Genomic DNA, 27,067 nt, shown 5'->3' with positions numbered 1-27,067 from the left:
TATTGTTACCGTATGACATTACAGAACACCTACACAAACTTCTACAATGTCGCGTAGGAAATTAGTGTCTAATTTTCACATCAGAGAGCTTCTGAACCACTCTCAAACCACTTCACCACATAACAGACCTAAACACAAATCTCAACAGAAGCTTGAACAGTACCCAATCCTACGGAGTATACCATTATTACTCTAAATAATGCAACAGTGAGCTACAGTAGTTTGTACACTTAAAGAGAGAGAAGTAAACTCACTTCCCATGATCTTCAGTCCATTCCTGAACATCTTGAAGAGCTCTATTCCAGAGTCACAGGACACCATGAGCAGCTTTGTGCTGTGTCAGTGCCTTGTCAATGTGACTAACTATGGACCAGTCATCCTGCTAACAGGGGAATAAATATGTTCCAGCAGTATCTCTACTATTTGTTTTTGGGGTGAACTTTGCTCTTTGTTTTAGGAACTAACAGTTTTTGGTCTATTTTTCAAGGACAGAACATACTGGACTCACTATCTGTGGCAACAAACAATGTAAAGAAATAAAGGTTTCTGTGAAAATATGTGGAAGGGTTGTAGCAATTGCCCTGTTTAAATCCATTCAACACTGATAAGTTGCAACAGTAGCTTTGAACATTTACAGTAGGTGCTTAGATCAACCAAAATGTTCAGGGGAATCAAATTACCCGTGTAAAAGTATTATCATAGCTGGGCAAGACTTTTACTATGTATGCTCAAATAAGACTACCCCTCATGTGAGAAATTAGTCTAATTCTACATTTCTAACAAATGTCACAGTTTTGGAACCTCAATCTCAAACAACAGACTAGAACTCTGCAAACATGTCTTGATACCACCTTTTTGGAGGTGCCAGAATATTTTATCACTAGCCTGTTACGCAACAATTGTAGAAGGTAGTGCCTGCCTGGCCAAGCCTATCTGCTGGCTTTACTATAGTTTCCAACTACATATTGCACAATCGTAGTAGTGGTTACATTGCTACGGTCTTTGTGCACATGCAAATATTTCACTGGTTGCCCTTTCTACTTCCCCTAACGCAAATGGGGCAGTTGTCATATTTACCAATAAATAAAATAAGGTCTTCATGTTTCATTTTAGAGTGAAAAAAAATCAAATGTTTCCAGGTTACTGCCATGTTACCAAAAATACACTCCCTTAATTTTTGTGAACCTTCAAATCAAAACAATTTAATAGCTATAGCAACAGGAAAAGCCATAGGCTACATGCATTACCAATGTATTACCAGAAATATGATAAGGAATAACCTTACTGTCAGAATGTGCAGATAGCATTCTCATATCCCCATGAAACTAGTGAAAATGTATTTAAATATTGTAGTACTGCTACATATGTGGTTCGGTTCGTAGGTTTACCTGTTGGAATAGAAGCGTGGGGCACAGTCAGCAAGCCGAGAGACACAAAAACAGGGTAGGAGAGGAGGCGGCAGCCTCCGATCTGCACAAGATGGTGAGGACAGAGTTCTACAGCACCCCCTGGAACACCTCCAGTGAGATAGATAGAGGGGGGGGGGATCCTGGGGCTAGAGCCCTATGCTGTGGTGGACAGTGAACCAGAGGTTATGTAGCCGCATGCAGGCAGCAGCATCCTCCCTGTATTCAGCTTCTGTGTGGGTAATCAGAGCTGGAGGGTAGACAGGCAGAGTGGAGAGGGCCTTCCTGGAGGATGCGGCCAGCGTTTAGTCCTTTGTGCGCCGTGTCAGCAGGGATTATCGGAGGAGGGCAGCGGGGAAAGTGGCTGCCCAGGCAGCGCACTCAGACCTGGGCTCATGCATGCACACACACGTACAGGCTTCTCTTCGGCTGCTAAATCCGTGTTCTCCCTCATCAACACACATGTGCGCGTGCGCATTTTACACACTGTGCTGCACAGCCTTCCTTTCCATGCCCCAGGGACACCTCACTCTGTCTTTGCTGCCAGTGAGCAGACGGGCAAAGAACAGAGAAGAGGGGGAGGGGCAGCAAGAGCAGGGGAGGAGGGAGGGGGCAATGTGTTTGGAGACGGGTTGTGCTTTTGGGGGGAAGAAAAGGGGCCATATGGAAGGAGACTTTATGAATGAGCACCTGCCATGGTTCCAATTTTCAATCATGGACTGTGAGTAGACCTGTGTGTGTTTCAAGTTATATTAGTTGTATGTATGGGATACACATGGTATACACCGTCCAACAAAATGCTTCCTTGTATGTTCCTTCACGATAATGCAACAATAAGAAATAAAATATATAAATACAAGCATAAAGTAAATGGCTCAGTAGAATAAACATTTTAGCACAAGTATAATACAGGAAGGCACAATTTATAGTCCAATATTTATATTTGTTTTGGGAGGGATTGGGGGGCAAGAGCTTAAATTGTGCAATATTTAGCAATCATTAATACTGTAATAATAAATACTGTGTGTGTGTGTGTGTGTGTGTGTGTGTGTGTGGAGGTATAGCCAGGGAAGTGGAAGAGGAATAATGGGTGTGTGTTTGTTCTCACGCTTTGAACAGCACATGGTCATGGACAGTAATTCAATAATGTGGGCACAGCTGTGGAGGGCATTGACAAGACAGTACATTTTGCAGTCAGTCATTCTACAAACAGTCACATGAACAGGCTACTGGGTAGTTCCACCTCAAAAAAGCACAAGAAAGAGGATTGACACCCAACATCTGAGATTGTTCTGAAATCGTTTATATAACTAATAACAGATGTGATTAGAATTCCTGCAACATTATTTTGTTTAAATATAAGTTGATCTCTGAGAAATTAAGCTAATTGATTGCACCCGAATTGGCCATTTTAATTTATATGATTCAGGTAATATTCAATAAATATAGTACCCAACATCTGATTTGGACAAAACGTCTTCCTACCAATGAGTAAGACACAAAGGAATCGCCCCAAAAATCCCCCCACGGACCCCCCACATTTCATGCCAATCCCACCCCAACAACCAGTATCAGTTCTCTATGTTTGACGACTAGTATGAGGCTTGTAGTATTGTTTATACATACTATGTAATGTATGCCCTGTTTTTTCCCCCCTGTTGAGAAATTAAAGATTGAAAGTAGTGTGAATGTACCTGGTTTTGACTACTAAATGCAGCAGTTCCTGCTATACCACTACACTATTGTGTTTGTTAAATAGATCACAACATTTCCTTTGCAACTTTGGGTAGAAACCTAATAGATTTCGCACATTATTAAAATATATTGTGTGGTCATCCTCACAATTCAAGCCAGTCCTCCATGAAAGCAATTCAATATGTCATTCTCTTACCAACCTAATGCTTCAACCCAAACTCTTCTTGAATAGTCCAACAAGTAGCTCTCTGAGCGGGCTATCCTTATGGTGCAATTCTCATATGAAGACTTTTCCTAGTCCAAAACGTTGATGGAGAAATGGGCTAGGGACTAAAATGTTGTGACAACTCTAATAGATGCCAATATCATCAACATTGTAAAACACGAGTGTGTGTTTGGGACTTTTGTCATTGAAGACCTTAACATTGAAACCATTAGAACTGCTGTAGCCTAATGTTCTTCTTGTGCACCAAGAATGGTCTAACAGTAACTAATCCAGACCTTTTTTAGGGGCCATTTCTTGAACACTGATTAAGCCTAAAGAAGGACAAACTGAATTGCTTTAATGAAGGACTAGCTTGAACTGTGAGGATGACCACAATGTTTCTATCTACAGAAACTATTTCAGAACAATCTGAGATGGTGGGTGTCATGGCTTGCTGAAATTACATGGAATGACTCACATGCAGCTGACATTCCTACTGCCAATTAGCCAATGATAAGGGGGTGGTGGTGAACCACACAGTAGACTATTTCTAATAATGAAGCCTGCTGCTCTGTCTGTATACAAAGCCAGTCTTGTTGTCCATATAACAGGCAAGGCAGGCCAGCTCATGACTAGATAGGACAGGTCAATCACGCAGACAGGAAGAAATAATGATTCAATAAAAAGAAAAGGTTGAGTGGTATGTTTCATGATTAACAACTCATGGTGTGACAGGGTGTGATTGTGGTAATGTATAGGAATTCAAGTCTTTTTGTTCTCCCAGTCTGGAATAATGAAAAGCAGACGCAATTACCACACGCATTACCTCCCGAATGACCATCGTCACTGCCGTGCATATTCCCCCCCAAGCTGACACCATGACGTCTCTCAAGGAACTACACTGGGCTGTGTGCAAACTGGAAACCACATCCTGAGGCCGCATTAATTGTAGCTGGGGACTTCAATGAAGTAAATCAGAGGAAAACGCAACCGAAAATCAGAATCTATGATTCAAGATTAGGAAATGTCCAGGTCGCCTCTGAGAATAGTATCAACGTATGTACACTAACTCTGTGACTGGGTTAATCAGGAAGTGCATAGAGGATGTCGTTCCCACTGACGATTAGAATTTATCCAAACCAAAAAAACTTGGAAAGATGGTAGCATTCGTGCAAAACAAAGTGAGAACCCATTTAACGATGGCAAGGTGACTGGGAACATGGACGTGTACAAAAAAAAAGCAATCAAAGAGGCAAAACGACTCAGACACAAGACATATGTGGCAGTGAGTCCAGACAATCATGGATTGTAAAGGGATAACCAGCCACGTCACAGACACAGGCCCTTGCTCCCAGATAAACAAAACACCTTCACCCACTTTGAGGAAAACATTGAGCCGGCGACACAGCACGGGCCCACGTCGCCGGCTGTGTGCTCGCATTCTCTGTGGCCAAAGTAAGTAAGACATTTAAGCGTGTTAACCCTCGCAAGGCTGCCGGCCCAGACGGCATCCCAAGCCGTGTTCTCAGAGCATGTGCAGACCAGCTGGCTGGAGTGTTAACGGATATATTCAATCTCTCCCTATCCCAGTCTGTTGTCCCTAGTTGCGTCAAGATGTACACCATTGTTCCTGTATCTAAGAAAGCAACGGTAACTGAACAAAATTACTTGTCATCATGAAGTGCTTTGAGAAGCTAGTTAAGGATCATATCACCTCCACCTTACCCGACACCCTAGACCCACTACAACAGATCCACAGATGACAATCACCATTGCACTGCCCTATCCCACCTGGACAAGGTAAATGTTTTAATAAGACAACTAAAGTGGCCAAAAAATGAAGCTCATTAATCCACTTTACAAGGGGTGTAGAGCCTAACTGGCATTCATAAGCAGCGCGTGAGTTTCAAGTTTGGGGAAGATAAAGGTGCATTTTTAATGCTGAAAATTATAAAAGTATTACATGCATAATTGTATTTGCAGTCACTTTTGATAATGGTGTTTTCTGCTAATGGAACATTTGCGCTCATAACCTACTACCATGTGTGCATTGCTGCTCTTATAATGTGAAGAAATAGCCTAACAGTTGATAAAACATTTTTAGCTAAACGTTCTGATCTGTTGCGTCAGCCACATTGCATAAAAAAGGTTTTTTGATGCTAGTCTATTGCAAGACCTAAAAATAAAATGGAATGTTGTCACATGCGCCCAATACAACAAGTGTAGGCCTTACAGTGAAATGCTTACTTTCAAGCTCTTAAGCAACAGTGCAATTAGGAAAAAGAAGTGTTAAGTAAAAAATAGATAAGTAAAATAAACAAAATAATAGAGCAGCAGTAAAATAAAAGTAACAAGGCTATATACAGGGGGTACTGGTACAGAGTCAATGTACGGGGGCACAGGTTAGTCAAGGTAATATGTACATGTAGGTAGAGTTAGTGACTACGCATTGATAATAAACAGAGTAGCAGCAGCGTAAAAGGGGGGGTGGGGGTGAGAGGGACAACGCAAATAGTCTTGGTATCCATTTGATTAGGAGTCTTATGGCTTGGGATAGAAGCTGTTAAGAAGCCTTTTGGACCTAGACTTGGCGGCCCGGTACCGCTTTCCGTGCGGTAGCAGAGAGAACATGCTATGACTAGGGTGGCTGGAGTCTTTTACAATTTGTAGGGCCTTCCTCAGACACTGCCTGCTATAGAGGTCCTGGATTGCAGGAAGCTTGACCCCAGTGGTGTACTGGGCCGTACACACTACCCTCTGCTCGGCATCTGACCGCAAGGCACTACAATTGCCTTACAGGGCAGTGATGCAACCATGCTCTCGATGGTGCAGCTGTAAAACTTTTTGACGATCTGAGGACTCATGCAAAATCTTTTCAGTCTCCTGAGAGGGAATAAGCTTTGTCGTGCCCTCTTCACAACTGTCTTGGTGTGTTTGGACCATGATAGTTTGTTGGTGATGTGGATACCAAAGAACTTGAAGCTCTCAACCTGCTCCACTACAGCCCGGTAAATGAGGTTGTCTAGCAATGATCAACAACCAATTTGACAGAGCTAAAATAATAAAATGGACAAATGTTGCACAATCCAGGTGTGGAAAGCTCTTGTTGATTCAGGAGTGTGAATCCTTATACTTATGTAAATAATATTTCTGTACTTCATTTAATAGATTTGCTACAATTTCTAAAAACATGTTTTCACTTTGTCATTAAGGGAAGATCGATGAGAAAATAAACAATTTAATCCATTTGAATTCAGGCTGTAACAACAAAATGTGGAATAAGTCAATGCTCGTGCTGATATTTGTTAATTTCTTTCTTTTTGGATTATGCATGTGTATTGTTTTATATTGTATTGTTTGGCATTAATGCATTAGTGGAGCAAGAAACACAAGCATTTCACCTGCGATAACATCTGAAAATCTGTGCACGCGACCAATAAACTGATTAGACTGCCATCTAGCATGCTTTGAAAACCTATGCGTAAGCTAACTGGGGAGGAGGTGTAGTTCCTCAAGTGGAGAAACAACGTATGGATCTGTGCAAAACTGCTACAGTAAGTGTAAATGTTTTATTTTAACGATTCTTTCTCGGTGATATATGAAAGATAATGGGCATGTTTCCAAAACCGTTTCGCAAGCAATTATTATCGACGTTTCTCAACTTCAAACCACAGTGCCGGGAATTGTAGTTCACATACAGCCAATCGTGGGCGAAGCTCACCTGCTACGCCCACTGCTGAAAACTCCAAGCATAATAAGGGTTTTCAAGAATTAATACCAGTGAAGAAGCAGGCTCACCACCTGTTATTGAAACCAGTCTTACATATTAGTGTGTCAAAGACGGGTAGGCCACTGAATTGTCCTTATGGTTCAATATTAGGCTAGGTTTTAAATGTTTAAGTGGATCTGCATTACAAGCCACAGTATAACATATAGTTGCCGGAATTGAATCCTTTTCAATTGCCATGACATTGGGCGACAACTGCCAGTGGTACCACATATTGATACATTTGCTTCGTTAGTTAGTTAACATAAATTCAGTAACTACAGCTGGTAGTCCTGTGTGCTAGCTACCACACAGCTAGTTAGCGAACGCTAAAATTTGAATCTACTCGAAAAAACATTTTTTGTCGTGCTTTCCTTACCTGACTCCAAATATTGAATCTGTGTTAACGTGTAATTCCATAACGGTGTCTATGATCATGGACTCCTAACCTGCTACGGAAAATCAAATCTGACTTTAATTTGACAAAAGCTGTATCCCCTCTAGCCATGACCCGCCCATACCACGAATTGTGGAGGATATATAGTGCGTCACATCTGGTTTTCATGCGCAGCAGTAGCGAGGTGGCTACCCCTTGCGTAAGATGTACTTATTGCAGCTGTGTATGTATCCTTTAGGCAATAAATAAAAATAGCCTAAAAATAAAAATGGACATTTTACATTCAAACAGCCTGCCCAGAGAAGCAAAGTTTGTTCTCCTGCTACAGTTCTCCCAGTGGGGCAGAACGACAGATTTGTACCTTGTCAGCTTGGGGATTTGAACTTGCAACCTTTCGGTTACTTGTCCAACACTCTAACCACTAGGCTACCCTGCCGCCCCATGGTGGCTCTGTGGCAGCTGCCATCTTCATCTATAAGAACCACAAGTTTGGCATGGGGCGTCTGTAGAGGTCATCTGCTAGCACCGAGTACTTCAAGAAGAGACTATATTCCTGACCTCAAGGTAGGAGACGCACAGTCAGTGAATGTACGTTATATCTGCTTAATTGACTTTCCTGTCTGGGTGTAGGTGGACGGCATGGACATTCTGTGTGTGAGGGAGTCCAAGTTTGCTGCAGACCACTGAAGAGCCTGGAAGCTGAACTGTGATTGGTTGTAGAACTGGAGAAGAGGAGTTCTGATTGGTGCAGAGATGGGAAAGTTATAACTGGTTTAAGAGCTTGAAGAGTGTTAAGAATAAATTTGTCTCAGACAATCTAATCCCAGAGCGACGAAAAGCTTCTAGTGTCACGTCAGTGTCTCTTCTCTGACAGAGGGAGGCTATGTGACCAACAAAGAGAGACTACTCCAGTACAGAACTGCAACTGTTCCCAGTTTTAAATTAAATAGTACCTGCAAAACACCATTCTGGCCTTCTAGGCAGAGTTGCAAAGAAAAAGCCATATCTCAGACTTGCCAATAGGGAGTAGTACACAGCGTTCAGTTTCTTGGCAATTTCTCAAATGGAATAGCCTTCATTTCTCAGAATAAGAATAGACTGACGAGTTTCAGAAGTCTTTGTTTCATTTTGAGCCTGTAATTGAACCCACAAATGCTGACGCTCCAGATACTCAACTAGTCTAAAGAAGGCCAGTTTTATTGCTTATTTAATGAGAATAACAGTTTTCAGCTGTACTAACATAATTGTAAAAGGGTTTTCTAATGATCAATTAGCCTTTTAAAATGACCCCCAACGTTTGAAAGGTAGTGTACAGTTTACAGACACAGTATATTTTACATTTGTTATTAGTCCCACCCTTCAGCTCCATTCAATCCTCCAATCTATCTCTTAACACCATCCATATAGGATTTATATTTGCCATATATTTTTCAACTGTGATGCTTCTCAGAAGTTCTGAACCTTTCTATTCTCATAGTTTCTACAGATTGTAAATTAAAGATACAACCTTCCCAGCTTTCCAGATTTTTAAGTATCTCCCAGATATGTAAAAAAACAAATATGAGCTGGCGCACACCCAGAATAATAGTTTGTGTGGAGGTGCTGACTAACGGCAGATAAACTATCAAAATAAAGAAAGTCACACAATCTCCCAGCAATTTAATGGGTATTTGCCAACGTTTCGGCATCTCTGTGCCTTCCTCAGGGTAATCAAATCAAATTTATTTATATAGCCCTTTGTACATCAGCTGATTTCTCAAAGTGCTGTACAGAACCCCAGCCTAAACCCCCAAACAGCAAGCAATGCAGGTGTTGAAGCACGTTGGCTAGGAAAAACTCCCTAGAAAGGCCAAAACCTAGGAAGAAACCTAGAGAGGAACCAGGCTATGAGGGGTGGCCAGTCCTCTTCTGGCTGTGCCGGGTGGAGATTATAACAGAACATGGCCAAGATGTTCAAATGTTCATAAATGACCAGCATGGTCAAATAATAGGTCTGGGACAGGTAGCACGCCCGGTGAACAGGTCAGGATTCCATAGCCGCAGGCAGAACAGTTGAAACTGGAGCAGCAGCACAGCCAGGTGGACTGGGGACAGCAAGGAGTCATCATGCCAGGTAGTCCTGAGGCATGGTCCTACGGCTCAGGTCCTCCGAGAGAGAGAAAGAAAGAGAGAATTAGAGAGAGCATACTTCAATTCACACAGGACACCGGATAAGACAGGAGAAGTACTCCAGATATAACAAACTGACCCTAGCCCCCCGACACATAAACTACTGCAGCATAAATACTGGAGAATGAGACAGGAGGGGTCAGGAGACACTGTGGCCCCATCCGATGATACCCCCGGACAGCGCCAAACAGGAAGGATATAACCCCACCCACTTTGCCAAAGCACAGCCCTTACACCACTTACCATCCTGAGACAAGGCCGAGTATAGCCCACAAAGATCTCCACCACGGCACAACCCAAGGGGGGCGCCAACCCAGACAGGAAGATCACATCAGTGACAGTAATGTCATGAGTACTTGAACCAGGTTATGTAGACACACAGTGCAATTAGTGTAACCAATGACAGTACTGCAGGGGGTGTCATAATGATTAAGTTAATAAAACATTTGTGAAACTGTTAAAAAATAGTATATGGCATATTAAATATATTATGCTATTGTTATCATATAGAAATATAATGGAATATTGTACATCATATTAGCATCAACATACATTGTTTCTTTCAATTTCACATAATTTCGTATTTCATTTTTGTTACATGTAATCTTTTGGTTCAACCTTAATATATAATGAACATCATCAACACAGGGAACATATTAGGTGTACTGTACGCTAATAAGCTGTAAAAAAATGAATACATTGTAAGACTTGTTCATAAATGAAAATGTGTTCATAAGAAGGGCCAGAGATCAAAGTCAATATTCAGACCACTAGGGGTCAATGTTTTTAGATAGGATATCCAGTAAGCCTCCCTTTGTAGTAGTAGGATCTCGATGTTACCTCCTCTCCTTGGTAGAGCAACATGCTCAATGCCTGTGTATTTGAGAGAGGAGATGGGATGGTTAGCTTCAACAAAGTGAGCTGCTACTGGATAGTCAATATTCTTACCCCTGATTGAGCTGCGGTGTTCAGCTATGTGTTGTTTTAATTGTCTTTTTATTTGTCCTACATAAGCTTTTCCACATGAACAGTTGATGAGATAGATTACTCCCTTGGTCTTGCATGAGATGATACCCCTAACATGGATCTTTCGACCTGTATGTGGGTGTCTGAAGAAAGACGTTTTTATAGTGCTATTGCACTGCGCGCATGAGCCACATGTGTAGTTCCCATTTGGGATAGGTGTCAAGAGTGGGCTCAGGGGGCATGTCAGATCTCACCAAACTATCTCCAATATTGCATAAACATAGCGTGCATCCTGGTGGTTGCAGTGGACTAATTCCCTGGATAGAGAATGGAATATTATAGGTTTGAATCTCACTGATGCCGCATCACAATAAAAAATTACATTTTGCATGATTAATGCCTAAGGAAATTAATTTATATATGTCTATATAGGTATGTGTATGTATATATGTGTGAATGCGTGTATGGATATATATATTTACCCAAAAAATGTATGGGGGACTGGAAATGATGCAGACAATTACATTGATGGAAGCAACATTCTTTCCGCAATATTAAGCTGATCCACCCCTTAAAATAAAAAAATATGAATTTCCATGTTTCCTATCTGTACTTGAAGTAAAAAAATCTATTTAAAAAAGTTTACGTCAAGTCAGCTAGCAGTGTTATTAAAAGTTGTATTGAAACGTTCAGTGAACGTTTTTAAGGAAGTTATTAAAAAACCTCCAAATATATTTCTGTTCTCAGAGCATTAATAAAACCTCCATAAAAACACTTTCAAGGAACCAGAGTAAAATGTTCTCAGAACCTCCCTGCAACCTAAAAATAAACCATCCCAGAACAGACCAAATGCACACTTATGTTTTCAGAATGTTGAAAAAACATTCTGTTTTACCAGGCAGGAAATGTATGGCTTTGTTCCCACAACCTTTTTAAAAACCAAAAACATACACTATGTTCCCACAACTTCCAAGGAACCAAATGTCCTAGTTGGGAAATGTTTGGTAAAGCAGTGTCAGTACACGACTCATCGCACAGAAACAGACAGCAGATTTTGTCATTGTTATTTGTTGATGTCCTCTGTTTGAGCCCTAATGGAGGGTGAGTGTTGACAGGACCCCGTTGAAGGCTGCTTTGCATGTTGGTTTGGTTTTTACTGGGGCAGGGATAGGGTCAGGGGTGGCACAGAGCATCCTTGTCTCCTAACCCCGCAAAGCATCCGCTCAACTAATGCAAAGTTTTTTTGCATAGGAAAATTAAAGTGTAGTCTTTAAAGGCTGAGGAGTTAACTAGGCATACATGTTCATTACTTTTGGATCCATCGACACTAAAAGTAACATAACTATTTAATAATTACCAGACCTGAAACTCTTGGCTGGATGAGACTAATACTAACCTGTTCTACAAGAAAGTGTTGAAAATGTGTTTGTACCCTAAATCATTATCTGCTCTAAGCAAATCTTAGTTTGTGGGTTATATACTCTCAAATCCATTTTTTTTTCGGTACTATCAAACCTAATTTACATTCAAAATGTATTACTACTCAAAAGATTACATGTATACATTATGCTCATTGTTTCATGTATTAAGATAATTGTATGTATGTTTAGTCTTCCCTCGGTCGGAATATATGTGAAGCTGTCATGTACTGTCATGTTGTCTTGTCTCTGTCCTTTCCCTTCACCCTGTCTCCCTCTGCTGGTCGTGTTAGGTTACCTTTTCTCCCCCGCTTTCCCCCAGCTGTCCCTTGTCTCCTCTAACTACCCATTCACCCCGTTCCCCACCTGTTCCCTTTTTCCCTCTGATTAGGTCCCTATATCTCTCTCTGTTTCTGCTCCTGTCCTTGTCGGATTCTTGTTTGTTTGTGTCATTCATGCCTGAACCAGACTGCCGTCATGTTTGCTGTAACCTTGTCCTGTCCTGTCGGAATCTGCCGGTCCATCTGAGCCTACCTATGTTTGGTAATTAAAGAAGCTCTGTTTAAGTTGATTCGCTTTTGGGTCCTCATTCACGCACCGTAACAGAAGAATCCGACCAAGAATGGACCCAGCGACTTCGGATCCTCTCCACTCAGCCGTCGAGATCCAGGGAGCGATGCTAGGCAGACACGAGCAGGAATTGTCTGCTGCTCGACATGCCGTTGAGACCCTGGCCACCCAAGTCTCCAACCTCACAGAACAGGTTCACCATCTCCGCCTCGATCCACCGGCCACTTCCAGGGCTTTCGAATCTCCGGAGCCCAGAATCAATAACCCGCCGTGTTACTCTGGGGAGCCCACTGAATGCCGCTCGTTCCTCACCCAGTGTGATATTGTGTTTTCTCTCCAGCCCAACACTTACTCCAGGAGCACTGCTCGTGTCGCCTACGTCATATCTCTCCTTATTGGACGGGCTCGTGAGTGGGGCACGGCAATCTGGGAGGCAAGGGCTGAGTGTACTAACCAGTATCAAGACTTTAAGGAGGAGATGATACGGGTTTTTGATCGATCTGTTTTTGGGGAGGAGGCTTCCAGGGCCCTGTCTTCCCTATGTCAAGGCAATCGATCCATAACAGACTACTCTATTGAGTTTCGCACTCTTGCTGTCTCCAGTGGCTGGAACGAGCCGGCCTTGCTCGCTCGTCTTCTGGAGGGTTTCCGCGCAGAGGTAAAGGATGAGATTCTCTCCCGGGAGGTTCCTTCCAGCGTGGATTCCTTGATTGAACTCGCTATTCGCATTGAGCGACGGGTTGATCTTCGTCACCGAGCTCGTGGAAAGGAGCTCGCGCTCTCCGTCGCCTCCCTCTCCGCATCACTACCATCTTCCTCTGCCGGCTCGGGTGCTGAGCCCATGCAGCTGGGAGGTATCCGCATCTCGACTAAGGAGAGGGAACGGAGAATCACCAACCGCCTCTGTCTCTATTGCGGTTCCGCTGGTCATTTTGTCACTTCATGTCCAGTAAAAGGCCAGAGCTCGTCAGTAAGCGGAGGGCTACTGGTGAGCGCTACTACTCCTGTCTCTCCTTCAAGATCCTGCACTACCTTGTCGGTCCATCTACGCTGGACCGGTTCGTCAGCTTCCTGCAGTGCCTTAATAGACTCTGGGGCGGAGGGCTGTTTTATGGACGAGACCTGGGCTCGGGAACATGACATTCCTCTCAGACAGTTAAAGGAGCCCACGGCCTTGTTCGCCCTGGATGGTAGTCCTCTCCCCAGGATTCAGCGTGAGACGCTACCTTTAACCCTTACTGTTTCTGGTAATCATAGTGAAACCATTTCTTTTTTAATTTTTCGTTCACCTTTTACACCTGTTGTTTTGGGCCATCCCTGGCTAGTTTGTCATAATCCTTCCATTAATTGGTCTAGTAATTCTATCCTCTCCTGGAACGTCTCTTGTCATGTGAAATGTTTAATGTCTGCTATCCCTCCTGTTTCCTCTGTCTCTTCTTCACAGGAGGAGCCTGGTGATTTGACAGGGGTGCCGGAGGAATATCACGATCTGCGCACGGTGTTCAGTCGGTCCAGGGCCACCTCTCTTCCTCCACACCGGTCGTATGATTGTAGTATTGATCTCCTTCCGGGAACCACCCCCCCCCCGGGGTAGACTATACTCTCTGTCGGCTCCCGAACGTAAGGCTCTCGAAGATTATTTGTCTGTAGCTCTTGACGCCGGTACCATAGTCCCCTCCTCCTCTCCCGCCGGAGCGGGGTTTTTTTTTGTCAAGAAGAAGGACGGGTCTCTGCGCCCCTGCATAGATTATCGAGGGCTGAATGACATAACAGTGAAGAATCGTTATCCGCTTCCTCTTATGTCTTCAGCCTTCGAGATCCTGCAGGGAGCCAGGTTTTTCACTAAGTTGGACCTTCGTAACGCTTACCATCTCGTGCGCATCAGGGAGGGGGACGAGTGGAAGACGGCGTTTAACACTCCGTTAGGGCACTTTGAATACCGGGTTCTTCCTTTCGGCCTCGCTAACGCTCCAGCTGTCTTTCAGGCATTAGTCAATGATGTCCTGAGAGACATGCTGAACATCTTTGTTTTCGTTTACCTTGACGATATCCTGATTTTTTCACCGTCACTCCAGATTCATGTTCAGCACGTTCGACGTGTCCTCCAGCGCCTTTTAGAGAATTGTCTTTTTGTGAAGGCTGAGAAGTGCACTTTTCATGCCTCCTCCGTCACATTTCTCGGTTCTGTTATTTCCGCTGAAGGCATTAAGATGGATCCCGCTAAGGTCCAAGCTGTCATTGATTGGCCCGTCCCTAAGTCACGCGTCGAGCTGCAGCGCTTTCTCGGCTTCGCGAACTTCTATCGTCGTTTCATCCGTAATTTCGGTCAGGTGGCAGCTCCTCTCACAGCCCTTACTTCTGTCAAGACGTGCTTTAAGTGGTCCGTTTCCGCCCAGGGAGCTTTTGATCTCCTCAAGAATCGTTTTACATCCGCTCCTATCCTTGTTACACCTGACGTCTCTAGACAGTTCGTTGTCGAGGTTGACGCGTCAGAGGTGGGAGTGGGAGCCATCCTTTCTCAGCGCTCCCTCTCTGACGACAAGGTCCACCCATGCGCGTATTTTTCTCATCGCCTGTCGCCGTCGGAACGTAACTATGATGTGGGTAACCGCGAACTGCTCGCCATCCGGTTAGCCCTAGGCGAATGGCGACAGTGGTTGGAGGGGGCGACCGTTCCTTTTGTCGTTTGGACTGACCATAGGAACCTTGAGTACATCCGTTCTGCCAAACGACTTAATGCGCGTCAGGCGCGTTGGGCGCTGTTTTTCGCTCGTTTCGAGTTCGTGATTTCTTATCGTCCGGGCTCTAAGAACACCAAGCCTGATGCTTTGTCTCGTCTCTTCAGTTCTTCAGTAGCCTCCACTGACCCCGAGGGGATTCTCCCTGAGGGGCGTGTTGTCGGGTTGACTGTCTGGGGAATTGAGAGGCAGGTAAAGCAAGCACTCACTCAAACTCCGTCGCCGCGCGCTTGTCCTAGGAACCTTCTTTTCGTTCCCGTTCCTACTCGTCTGGCCGTTCTTCAGTGGGCTCACTCTGCCAAGTTAGCCGGCCACCCTGGCGTTCGGGGTACGCTTGCTTCCATTCGCCAGCGTTTCTGGTGGCCCACCCGGGAGCATGACACGCGTCGTTTCGTGGCTGCTTGTTCGGTCTGCGCGCAGACTAAGTCCGGTAACTCTCCTCCTGCCGGCCGTCTCAGGCCGCTTCCTATTCCCTCTCGACCGTGGTCTCACATCGCCTTAGATTTTGTCACCGGACTGCCTTCGTCAGCGGGGAAGACTGTTATTCTTACGGTTGTCGATAGGTTCTCTAAGGCGGCTCATTTCATTCCCCTTGCTAAGCTTCCTTCTGCTAAAGAGACGGCACAAATCATCATCGAGAATGTTTTCAGAATTCATGGCCTTCCGTCAGACGTCGTTTCGGACAGAGGTCCGCAATTCACGTCTCAATTTTGGAGGGAGTTTTGCCGTTTGATTGGGGCTTCCGTCAGTCTCTCTTCCGGCTTTCACCCCCAGTCTAACGGTCAAGCAGAACGGGCCAATCAGACTATTGGTCGCATCTTACGCAGTCTTTCTTTTCGCAACCCTGCGTCTTGGTCAGAACAGCTCCCCTGGGCAGAATACGCCCACAACTCGCTTCCTTCGTCTGCGACCGGGCTATCTCCTTTTCAGAGTAGCCTCGGGTACCAGCCTCCGTTGTTCTCATCTCAGTTCGCCGAGTCCAGCGTCCCCTCCGCTCAGGCTTTTGTCCAACGTTGCGAGCGCACCTGGAAGAGGGTCAGGTCTGCACTTTGCCGTTATAGGGCGCAGACTGTGAGAGCTGCCAATAAGCGTAGAACGAAGAGCCCTAGATATTGTCGCGGTCAGAGAGTTTGGCTCTCCACTCAGAACCTTCCCCTTAAGACGGCTTCTCGCAAGTTGACCCCGCGGTTCATTGGTCCATTCCGTATCTCTCAGGTCATTAATCCTGTCGCAGTGCGACTTCTTCTTCCGCGATATCTTCGTCGCGTCCACCCGGTCTTCCATGTCTCCTGTGTTAAGCCCGTTCTTCGCGCCCCCGCTCGTCTTCCCCCCCCCCCCCCCATCCTTGTCGAGGGCGCACCTATCTACAGGGTCCGTAAAATCTTGGACATGCGTCCTCGGGGCCGTGGTCATCAGTACCTAGTTGACTGGGAGGGGTACGGTCCTGAGGAGAGGAGTTGGGTTCCCTCTCGGGACGTGCTGGACCGTGCGCTGATTGATGATTTCCTCCGTTGCCGCCAGGTTTCCTCCTCGAGTGCGCCAGGAGGCGCTCGGTGAGTGGGGGGGTACTGTCATGTACTGTCATGTTGTCTTGTCTCTGTCCTTTCCCTTCACCCTGTCTCCCTCTGCTGGTCGTGTTAGGTTACCTTTTCTCCCCCGCTTTCCCCCAGCTGTCCCTTGTCTCCTCTAACTACCCATTCACCCCGTTCCCCACCTGTTCCCTTTTTCCCTCTGATTAGGTCCCTATATCTCTCTCTGTTTCTGCTCCTGTCCTTGTCGGATTCTTGTTTGTTTGTGTCATTCATGCCTGAACCAGACTGCCGTCATGTTTGCTGTAACCTTGTCCTGTCCTGTCGGAATCTGCCGGTCCATCTGAGCCTACCTATGTTTGGTAATTAAAGAAGCTCTGTTTAAGTTGATTCGCTTTTGGGTCCTCATTCACGCACCGTAACAGAAGCTCTATAAACTATCCACAGTTCCACACCCATAATAACACAAATATACCAGACTTTCTTTGTGGACAGAGCCAAACTGATTTGCCTCGGATGCAAATATCTACTGTTGTGCTGGGGATGGAGGCTCAAGCTGCAGGCAACATGATACAGAAGACTGGGTGACATTTGAATCTCAACAGTGGAAAGGGCTTTTCATACCCTTTGGGCCTATCCTTGGTTTTTCAGAGATTTGGATTTACAATATTCATGAGCCATGGGGATGCATGATGTCATTGTTAATTAAATGTTATTTTAGCCACAGTAATAATGTAGATTCAATATTCTGGCTGTGGTGTATGATACATTAAATACATTCCTTCCATTTCTTTTTATTCTTTGTATGCATGCGTGCACATTTCCCAGAATGCCTTAGTTTAACCCTCAAGTTGACCCTGAGGCCTTCAAAAAGATGCCAAACAAATAAAATGGTCGGTAGAAATATAATCGGCTATTCTAAGCACAAAGGTTAAAATAGTATATGAACATTGTTTTCAGAGAAAGGTGATACATTTTTTGGTATCTGGATGAGTCAGATTCAACGCAACTCTCATGTTCTGCAATGGTTCTTTCTTTAAAGGGTTCTAGTTTATGCCGTTACGGTTTGTGGTAGATGGAGGCAGATTGTGGTAAATTGCGTAATTCTGTCATTGCACCACACTATCACAAGGGGGAGTTAGAAAGCTGATCTATCGATAGTCTAAACTGTGGCACAAATTGACTATCTTTTCATAAATTAATGGATGTGTTTTCAGTCCGAAAGTCTCTTCTCTGGCACTAGTGTCCTGCATTATAAATATATATATATATATATATATGCTGGCGGTGGTCCTGGAGTTGAGCGAGAACGTGGGTAAATACAATGGCGCATTTACACTTGACATGTGGACTGACAAATTTTGAAAAATAGGCACGGTGGGCTTTTGGTTTTAAATAACAAACAGGCTTTATTCACCACAGTGTGAAAGAGTGATAGCCCCTCTACATAAAGTACGTCTCTGAAACACAGAGTCCTTTGCTGATGTGAAGAAACGGAATGAAAGAGAGTGCAGCAAGGATTTGTCAGCATAAAGCTGAGTGACTCACTCATTCATGGCTTTGGATCCAAATAAATAATTACTAACGTTCTTTCTGATAGTCTTTAATAAAGACATGTTTTGACTGTTTTAACCAAGTTAATCTGCTGTGTGTGTGTTAATTATTTGTGACAATGTGGTTACAATGAAGAATGTAAATCATATAAATCGTATTCATAATGAATAATCGGAATGCTGTTGCAAGCTTTTCATTTTTCCTTAATTTTTCGTATTAATTTATTTTATATTTTTAGACAATACAAAACATACAAATGACAACTACGTCACACCTGCCCAGACCCACCTGCTCACACTCCCATCTGCAGCGCCCACATCACTCTGCCACATTGCCTCAAACTACACCATTTTGTTTCTCTCTGTCTTCCACACGCACTTTAAACATTTGGATAATAAAGGCTGACATTGGTTGATTTTAATACTTCTGACAGTCAAATTTCTAACTCAACCCATAACTGTTGGACTTTATAACATTCCCAGAAGGCATGGATTATTATAACCTAATGTAAAAGGAACCTGATAATCTCATTTAATTTACTGCAGGCCTAAAACCTGTAGGTTTAACCTTCTGAATTAATGATTATATTGAAGATAGAAGCTGCCTCTTAATGAGTTCTGAGATCTGATCCGTTACCCAACATAATAATATAAATGTATTTAGCCTAATTGTTTTTATGACTACAGACAGTATGACTGAGCGGAATTTGTTTGAATAGCACAGATTTAAATTCTACTTCCTGTCACTCAAATTCTAACTCTACATCCTGTGGGGTGTCAATTACAAAATTCTGAATTGAGCCCAACCCTGGTGTGTGCTGGCGTGGTCCATGTCTGTGCCCCAGCACCACATGAATAGGCCCAGACTCTGTGCAGTCGGCAGCTGCTTCCTTTGAATGACCAAAGACAAAAAGCCTTAAATCTACAGAACCCCTTTCATCTGTACATTTGATACCCATCTTCCTCACCCCATTGTCACTGCAAACAGGTCTATGGCGCTGGGCTCAAAGTCACTACTACACTGCATCCTGCAGACTTCATTTTGAATATGCAGTTGGCCACGAACAATTCTGTTACTGTTTTACACACACCATCGAAGGCAAGAGCATATCTAAATAATGTCGCTTGTAGCTAGGTATAAAGATTTGATTGAATAAAATGACCCCCAATAAATGACCAAACCAGTTTGTGTAAAATCTTTGTAAATGTACATTTTTGTGTGTGAAAGAATCAGTTAGGATTCCTGCCTTGGATAGTGATACAGAACAGTACATGGGAAAGTCCCTATCCTACTATAAATACTTTTAAGGGTTTTGGCTCAGGCTATACATTACAATGATGGGAGTCTCTCCTCATGCCTCCCATACACCTAATGCCCTCGGTTGTCTTAAAAATAAGCCTAAAAATAGTACCGTTGGGAGAAAAGGGAGGTTGGTGGAATATGTGATAACCCAGGCAGGAGACCCTGGGTGAGTCCGGCTGCTCCGACAGCTTCCTGTTCAGGAAGGGCAATTAGGAATTCTTCAGGGTAGGATTCCATGGCCACGTGTAGGCTGGGGCCCAGTGCTGTACCAGGCAAAGGTTTACACCAAGCTATTCTTGCATAACCCACAGTGATAACACTGATGCATTTTTCTCAACACACATCACAGCTACCAACATCTCTTTTCCCCCCAAGCCTTATTTCTTTAGCTCTGGCTTAGCTCCTGTAACCAAGTCGGCTAAGTAAGTCCATGCAGTTTTTGGATAGTTTGAAGTTTGTGTATGAGGTTGCATTTCAGAGGGAGCTGTTTCCGGGTGGTGCACGGTGGTGTCGTCTTTGTTTTCCTGAACAGGAGACTGCTAGATTTGTTTCTCTTCCACGGCACATGTCACGTTCATCATGAGGTAGGTGTTCTCACACCTACCGGGTGTCTACCTGTCACTATGACTGGAAACAGGCACTTTTTGGAGTAGTAGAATATAATAAATCACGTGCATTTTACTGTCATAAAATTAATAGTGAGTAGAACAGAATGACTTGTTGAAATCCATTTCAGGCAAAATAAGTTGTTTGAAGGTAATGTATCTCGATGGATTGTGGTGCCATTTCAAATTTCTGTTTAATTTACTTGCAGCAGCAGTACCAAATACCGGTATTTTAGATAAATAAGCATTTTCATATTGTTTTGTAAAGTTGACTTAGCTCCTCCTTTTCAGCTCTTCAAAATAATTTGCTTGCATCTCTAAATATAATCAAAATTAGATCATAAATATGTGTTTGCCAATACTATTTTACTTGTTGTTTTGTTTGGATACAATTGAGTTTTGGATGTTTGCATCATATACGTCAAACCTCAGTGATGTCCGCGCAAAGTATGAGTGGAAATTCTTAGGTGAAACCAGAGTGCTGTTTGATAGCTACAGTAATTAACACCTGTCTTCCTGAAAGATATTCTTATCAGATACCACTTAACTCTCTTGACCAGGCTACATGACCAACCCAAATACTATAGCATCTGTGCCATACATGTAGTGTAGCACCAGTAATTTACATGATCCTATGCCCAAGTCTATCTCTATATCATAACATAGGACATCATCAGGGTGAATTATGAATAGCTGGTCTCCTTAACTCCCGTTCTCTGATAGGCTCTTTTGGGACTCTGTTATGTCTAGCTACGTTCTGATTGGGCAAAGGCCGTAGTGGACTCAGTAGCTCTGTGACTAGAGATCTCTTTGTTGACAGAGTGGCGCCGAAACTGAATGTTTTGTGAAGCCATAAAACTGCTTCCAGGGTTGAGCAACAGCCCCTGTTCTATTAACACACTGACAAATGTGTTAATGTATAGCCCTCTTGCAGACTCCAAAGTGTATATATGATGGAGTCAGATGATACGCAGGCAGGCCCGTGGACTTTGATTCCTAATTTCTTCCTGAATCATTGAAAATAAATTGAATCTGCCAATCATTTACTTGACCTGAGGGCCTATGTGAACAATGTTAAACTTGAGAGAGAGTGTCTAGATCATTCAAGTTCTAGATATAATAGGTGATGAAAGAAAAACACAATTTATAAACACAGCATTTATTTATCAGTGTGTGTGTGTCCATGCATTCTCCTCAAATGTATTTGTTCACGAGGGAGCGTTTTGAATATTTTGATCTCCCCCTATAATGCTAAGGTGAGATGTATTCTTTGACGATGGCTCTCAGTATTTCTCAGTAAATCACTTTTAATTGGGAACTTTAACACTGTGCTCAAGTAAATTATGCTACTCACTGAACACAAAGAGGAACCAGTTTTTTTACACTCCTCATTGAAGAACAAAGGGTCCCCAGTGCAGCCAGCAACAAACACAGAAATGTACTTAGGCATTAAGGCAGTCAGTTTTATGAATCTGTACCCTCTGGCTGATGCCTTTTATTGAAGATCAGAAGGGCTATATGCAACAGAACATTGGTCTGGTTTTAAGTTGTTCCACATACAGTATGTGAGATCTATGTTCCTTGTGAGTGGATTTTATGATAACATGAGATTTGACCATTGAGTTGTGCTTATTATTGTATCTATACAACCTTTTTTGAGAGTAGTTGAGGTTCATGATTATTCTTACCCCAATATTCACATTTCACATTTTTATCATGCTGCTGATCTTGGTATCATATTTGTTCATTTTATAAATCACATTTCATTTTTTAGAATGTTCCTGGTGGCTTCTTAGCACAATGGAAGGGCTAAGAAGGGAGATAGGTGTCCCATGGAGGTCTGATCCCCTCCTTGGCAACCAATCCCTTTGGGCCCAGTGATGACTGTATCTTCACATGAGCCCCGCTCCCCAAGGGTCCTCTCATCATAAACACATCTTGCATCATTATCTAGACCTGCTGTTACATTTCTAAAAAATATATGTTATGCTATATGATATATCTATGGCAGTATTTCCCAACTCCAGTCTTCAAGTACTTCTGTTAAAATGTGTATCTTATATGCTCTTTTCCCAAACAACTGCCATTAACAAAACTTCCTAATTAAAATAGAGAAAAACTTTGAGAATATTGAGTCCTCCTTATTTTGTCAGGATTGATCATCTGAAATGAAACATTTTGAAACATTTTAGTGAATGGTGGTATTTTTCTAGAATTCTATGGCGTGTTCTGTGATCATGTACTTTCTTATCTGAATAGGATATTAAACACATATATGCAACAAAACATATTACAAATGACATTTAGTCTTACATTTGATAAGAAAAGAACTACACAATATTTTATCTTTATTTAACTAGGCAAGTCACTTAAGAACAAATTCTTATTTTCAATGACGGCCTAGGAATAGTGGGTTAACTGCCTGTTCAGAGGCAGAACAACAGATTTGTACCTTGTCAGCTCTGGGTTTTGAACTAGTCCAACGCTCTAACCACTTGGCTACCCTGCCGCCCCTAATAAAACAATAACTTAATTGAAAGAATAAGGTTAGGGCAATACAATCTCTTATTCAAACCTGAAAACTAAGTGCAAGTTACATAAAATCAAATTGTATTCATCCTTACAGTGAACTGCTTACTTACAAGCCCTAAACCAACAATGCAGTTTTAAGAAAAATTACATGTTTAATAAAAAATAGATAAGTAAAAAATAAGAAGAAATTCAAAAATAATTAAAGAGCAGCAGTAAAATAACACTAGCGAGGCTATATACAGGGGGTACCGGTACAGAGATAATGTGCTGGGGCACCGGTTAGTCAAGGTATTTGAGATTTTATGTACAGTTGAAGTCAGAAGTTTACATTCACTTAGGTTGGAGTCATTAAAACTCCTTTTTTAACCACTCCACAAATTTCTTGTTAACAAACTATAGTTTTGGCAAGTCGGTTAGGGCATCTACCTTGTTCATGACACAAGTAATTTTTCCAACAATTGTTTACAGACAGATTATTTCACTTATAATTCACTGTAAGGCAATTCCAATGGGTCAGAAGTTTACCTACACTAAGTTGACTGTGCCTTTAAACAGCTTGGAAAATTCCAGAAAATGATGTCATGGCTTTAGAAGCTTCTGATAGGCTAATTGACATCATTTGAGTCAACTGAAGGTGTACCTGTGGATGTATTTCAAGGCCTACCTTCAAACTCAGTGCCTCTTTGCTTGACATCATGGGAAAATTAAAAGAAATCAGCCAAGACCTCAGAAAAAAAGTAGCAGACCTCCACAAGTCTGGCTCATGCTTGGGAGCAATTTCCAAGCGCCTGAAGGTACCACGTTCATCTGTACAAACAATAGTACGCAAGTTTAAACACCATGGGACCATGCAGCCGTCATACCGCTCAGGGAGGGGACGCGTTCTGTCTCCTTGAGATGAACGTACTTTGGTGCGAAAAGTGCAAATCAATCCCAGAACAACAGCAAAGGACCTTGTGAAGATGCTGGAGGAAACAGGTACAAAAAGGAAGAAGCCACTGCTCCAAAACCGCCATAAAAAAGCCAGACTACGGTTTGCAACTGCACATGCGGACAAAGATGGTACTTTTTGGAGAAATGTCCTCTGGTCTGATGAAACAAAAATAGAACTGTTTGGCCATAATGACCATCATTATGTTTGAGGAAATAGGGGGATGCTTGCAAGCCGAAGAACACCATCCCAACTGTGAAGCAGTGGCAGCATCATGTTGTGGGGGTGCTTAGCTGTAGGAGGGAATGGTGCACTTCACAAAATAGATGGCATCATGAAGCACGAAAATTATGTGGATATATTGAAGCATCTCAAGACATCAGTCAGGTCGCAATGGGCCTTCTAAATGGACAATGACCCCAAGCATACTTCCAAAGTTGTGGCAAAATGGCTTAAGGACAACAAAGTCAAGGTATTGGAGTGGCCATCACAAAGCCCTGACCTCAATCCTGTAGACATTTTGTGGGCAGAACTGAAAAGCGTGTGTGCGCATGGAGTCCTACAAACCTGACTCAGTTACACCAGCTCTGTCAGGAGGAATGGGCCAAAATTCACCCAACGTACTGTGGGAAGCTTGAAACATTTAACCCAAGTTACACAATTTAAAGGCAATGCTACCAAATACTAATTGAGCTTCGGAGCCGGTGTAGTATGATTCGATCTTAGTCCTGTATTGACGCTTTGCCTGTTTGATGGTTTGTCACTATTGACCTAGTCACTGGTGCTTCCTGCTTTAGTTTTGCTTGTAAGAATTATGGTCAGATTTGCCAAATGGTGGGTTAGGGAGACCTTTGTATGTGTTTCTGTGTGTGGAGTAAAGGTGGTCTAGAGTTTTTTCCCTCGGGCTGCACATTTAACATGCTGGTAGATATTAGGTAAAACGGATTTAAGTTTCCCTACATTAAAGTCCCCGGCCACTAGGAGTGCCGCCTCTGCATGAGCGTTTTCCTGTTTGCTTATGGCTGTATACACCTCATTTAGTGTGGTCTTAGTGCCAGCATCCGTTTGTGGTGGTAAATAGACAGCTATGAAGAATATAGATGAAACTCTCTTGGTAAATAGTGTGGTCTACAGCTTATCGTGAGATACTCTAACTCAGGGGAGCAAAACCTGAAGACATCCTTCGATATCGTGCACCAGCTGTTGTTTACAAATATACACAGACCGCCACTCCTTGTCTTACCAGAGGCTACTGTTCTATCCTGCCGATACAGTGTATAACCAGCCAGCTGTATGTTATTCATGTCGTCGTTCAGCCACGACTCGGTGAAACATAAGATATTACAGTTTTTAATGTCCCGTTGGTAGGATATACATGCTTGTAGTTTGTCTGTTTTATTATCCAATGATTGTACATTGGCTAATATGACCGATGGTATCATACTATCATAATTGCTCCTGTAAGTTGCTCTGTAGAAGAGCGTCTGCTAAGTGAATAACGTGTAAATGTAATAACCATAACATTATATACAACATTCCTCTCATGGATATTGTCATCAAAATTGAACTGGAATTATAAAATATTATAAGAATAAGGGATATAATAACAATAATAGGCTTTTACAACTTAAATGTCTTCTTACAGAAGACAGGCCTGTAGCCTAATACAAGAAGAGTCAGACCAAATTAAAAGCAGGCAAGAAAGGGGAAATTACCAGTGAAAATCTGAGCTACTGGGTGAAGACTAGGAGTCCCTTTACTAGTACCTATGTACATTAAGAACACCTGCTCTTTCCATGACATAGACTGACCAGGTGAATTCAGGTGAAAGCCATGATCCCTTATTGATGTCACTTGTTAAATCCACCTCAGAGTAGATGAAGGGGAGGAGACAGGTTAAAGAAGGATTTTTAAGTCTTGAGAGAATTGAGACATGGATTGTGTATGTGTGCCATTCAAAGAGTGAATGGGCAAGACAAAATATTTAAGTGTCTTTGAAAGGGGGAGGTAGTAGGTTCCAGGCACACCGGTTTGTGTCAAGAACTGCAACTATGCTGGGTTTTTCACATTCAACAGTTTCCCGTGTGTGTCAAGAATGGTCCACCACACAAAAGATATCCAGCAAACTTGACACAACTGTGGGAAGCATTGGAGTCAACATGAGCCAGCATCCCTGTAGAACGCTTTCGACACCTTGTAGAGTCTATGTCCCAATGAATTGAAGCTGTTCTGAGGGCAAAAGAGGGGTGAAACTCAATATTAGGAAGGTGTTTCTAATATTTGGTATAATCAGTATATATCTGTGTATGTTTCCGGTGAGGGTGTGATTGTCCCTCAGCCCTGTTTGCAGCCTCAGCAGCATGTTGTCTAGTCTCTCCAGCCCCTGCCTATCCTTGTCACCATGGGGGCAGCTATTGACTGCCTAGTGCACAGATGACATGTCTATGGTGTCGTTCTCCTCACATAGGTCTGAGAACTGACAGAATACATGTTTTTGCTCAGCTTTACTTCCTGAAGTGTTTCCATTCCTTTTTAAGAGGATTTGGTCATGTATATGCATGTACTGTTCTAGTGTGAACAATTCATAACTGGCTTTGGTATTCTGTGAGAAACAATGGAGAGGATTCTCGAATGGGAGAGACAGACAGGTGTGTTTGAAGACGGTGCGCTGCAATAGTCCATATGTTGTGTCCAGAGCACACAAACCTCTTCAAAACGACACAATACCCAATGTGCCCGAGAAGCAGGCGATGCAAACAGACATGCTCTATACCAGGAGTACAATGAAAAAGGAGACCTGGAGGTCAACATTTAGCCTCATCTCCTAAACAAACTCCACAGGGACACGCACATGGCTTTCCCCTCGTTACTGAAACTTGACCCTGAGCAGCCACTGGCCAGGTGTGTTTGATGGGCTGTGGCGGTCAGACCTAGCAGGGCCTTTCATGGGCTAATGTGTGCAGATGAGAATGTGATGGCTTCGCTCAAATATAAAGCGAGTAATGATCATAATGTCCAAAATAATAATAATAACAATGAGCAATGGATTGAAAAAGCGTTCTTTTCTTATGTTCAAAGTGCTTTACATAGGGGAAAACTCAAAATGAGAAATTAAGATTGAAAATGTAGTGGGGTTTGTAATTTTATCTTTATGGAACAGGTCTCTCCTGTAAAAGAGATTACAATCTGTAAAAGTAAAGTTTGAATAAAAATAATCACATAAAATAATGATGTGTTGGTGTCCATGCATTTGAATGCACTGCTAACTTGTGCAATACATTTCC

At 42.9% G+C, this 27,067-nt stretch overlaps 1 protein-coding gene and 1 long non-coding RNA gene across 7 annotated transcripts in view; one reads left to right on the top strand and one right to left on the bottom strand.

Annotated features, from left to right (window-relative positions):
- LOC110532379 (E3 ubiquitin-protein ligase MIB2) overlaps positions 1–7,624 on the bottom strand; it is an 88,366-nt gene extending 80,742 nt beyond the window's left edge. For 2 of the 6 annotated variants that reach the window (XM_021616232.3, XM_090184704.1), the window contains exon 1: positions 7,452–7,624. Coding sequence is in view for 2 of the 6 variants with exons in the window: in XM_021616231.3 (XP_021471906.2) it covers positions 255–321 (67 nt within the window). In the remaining 4 variants the exon portion in view is untranslated. Of the gene's footprint in view, positions 1–254; positions 385–1,388; positions 1,974–7,451 lie in introns of those variants that run through there. The other 4 variants (XM_021616231.3, XM_090184703.1, XM_090184702.1 and 1 more) reach the window with 3 other exon arrangements.
- Positions 6,764–10,994, top strand: LOC149981275 (uncharacterized). The gene is made up of 2 exons (XR_016483351.1): positions 6,764–6,860; positions 8,100–10,994. It is a non-coding gene; the product is annotated as an uncharacterized LOC149981275 (long non-coding RNA).
- The last annotated feature ends 16,073 nt before the right edge of the window (positions 10,995–27,067 follow it).

The sequence above is a fragment of the Oncorhynchus mykiss genome, chromosome 9 (assembly GCF_057628025.1).
Source record: "Oncorhynchus mykiss isolate SJ-2025 chromosome 9, ASM5762802v1, whole genome shotgun sequence".
Taxonomy (NCBI): domain Eukaryota; kingdom Metazoa; phylum Chordata; class Actinopteri; order Salmoniformes; family Salmonidae; genus Oncorhynchus; species Oncorhynchus mykiss.
This window is presented reverse-complemented; position numbering and strand designations above follow the sequence as displayed.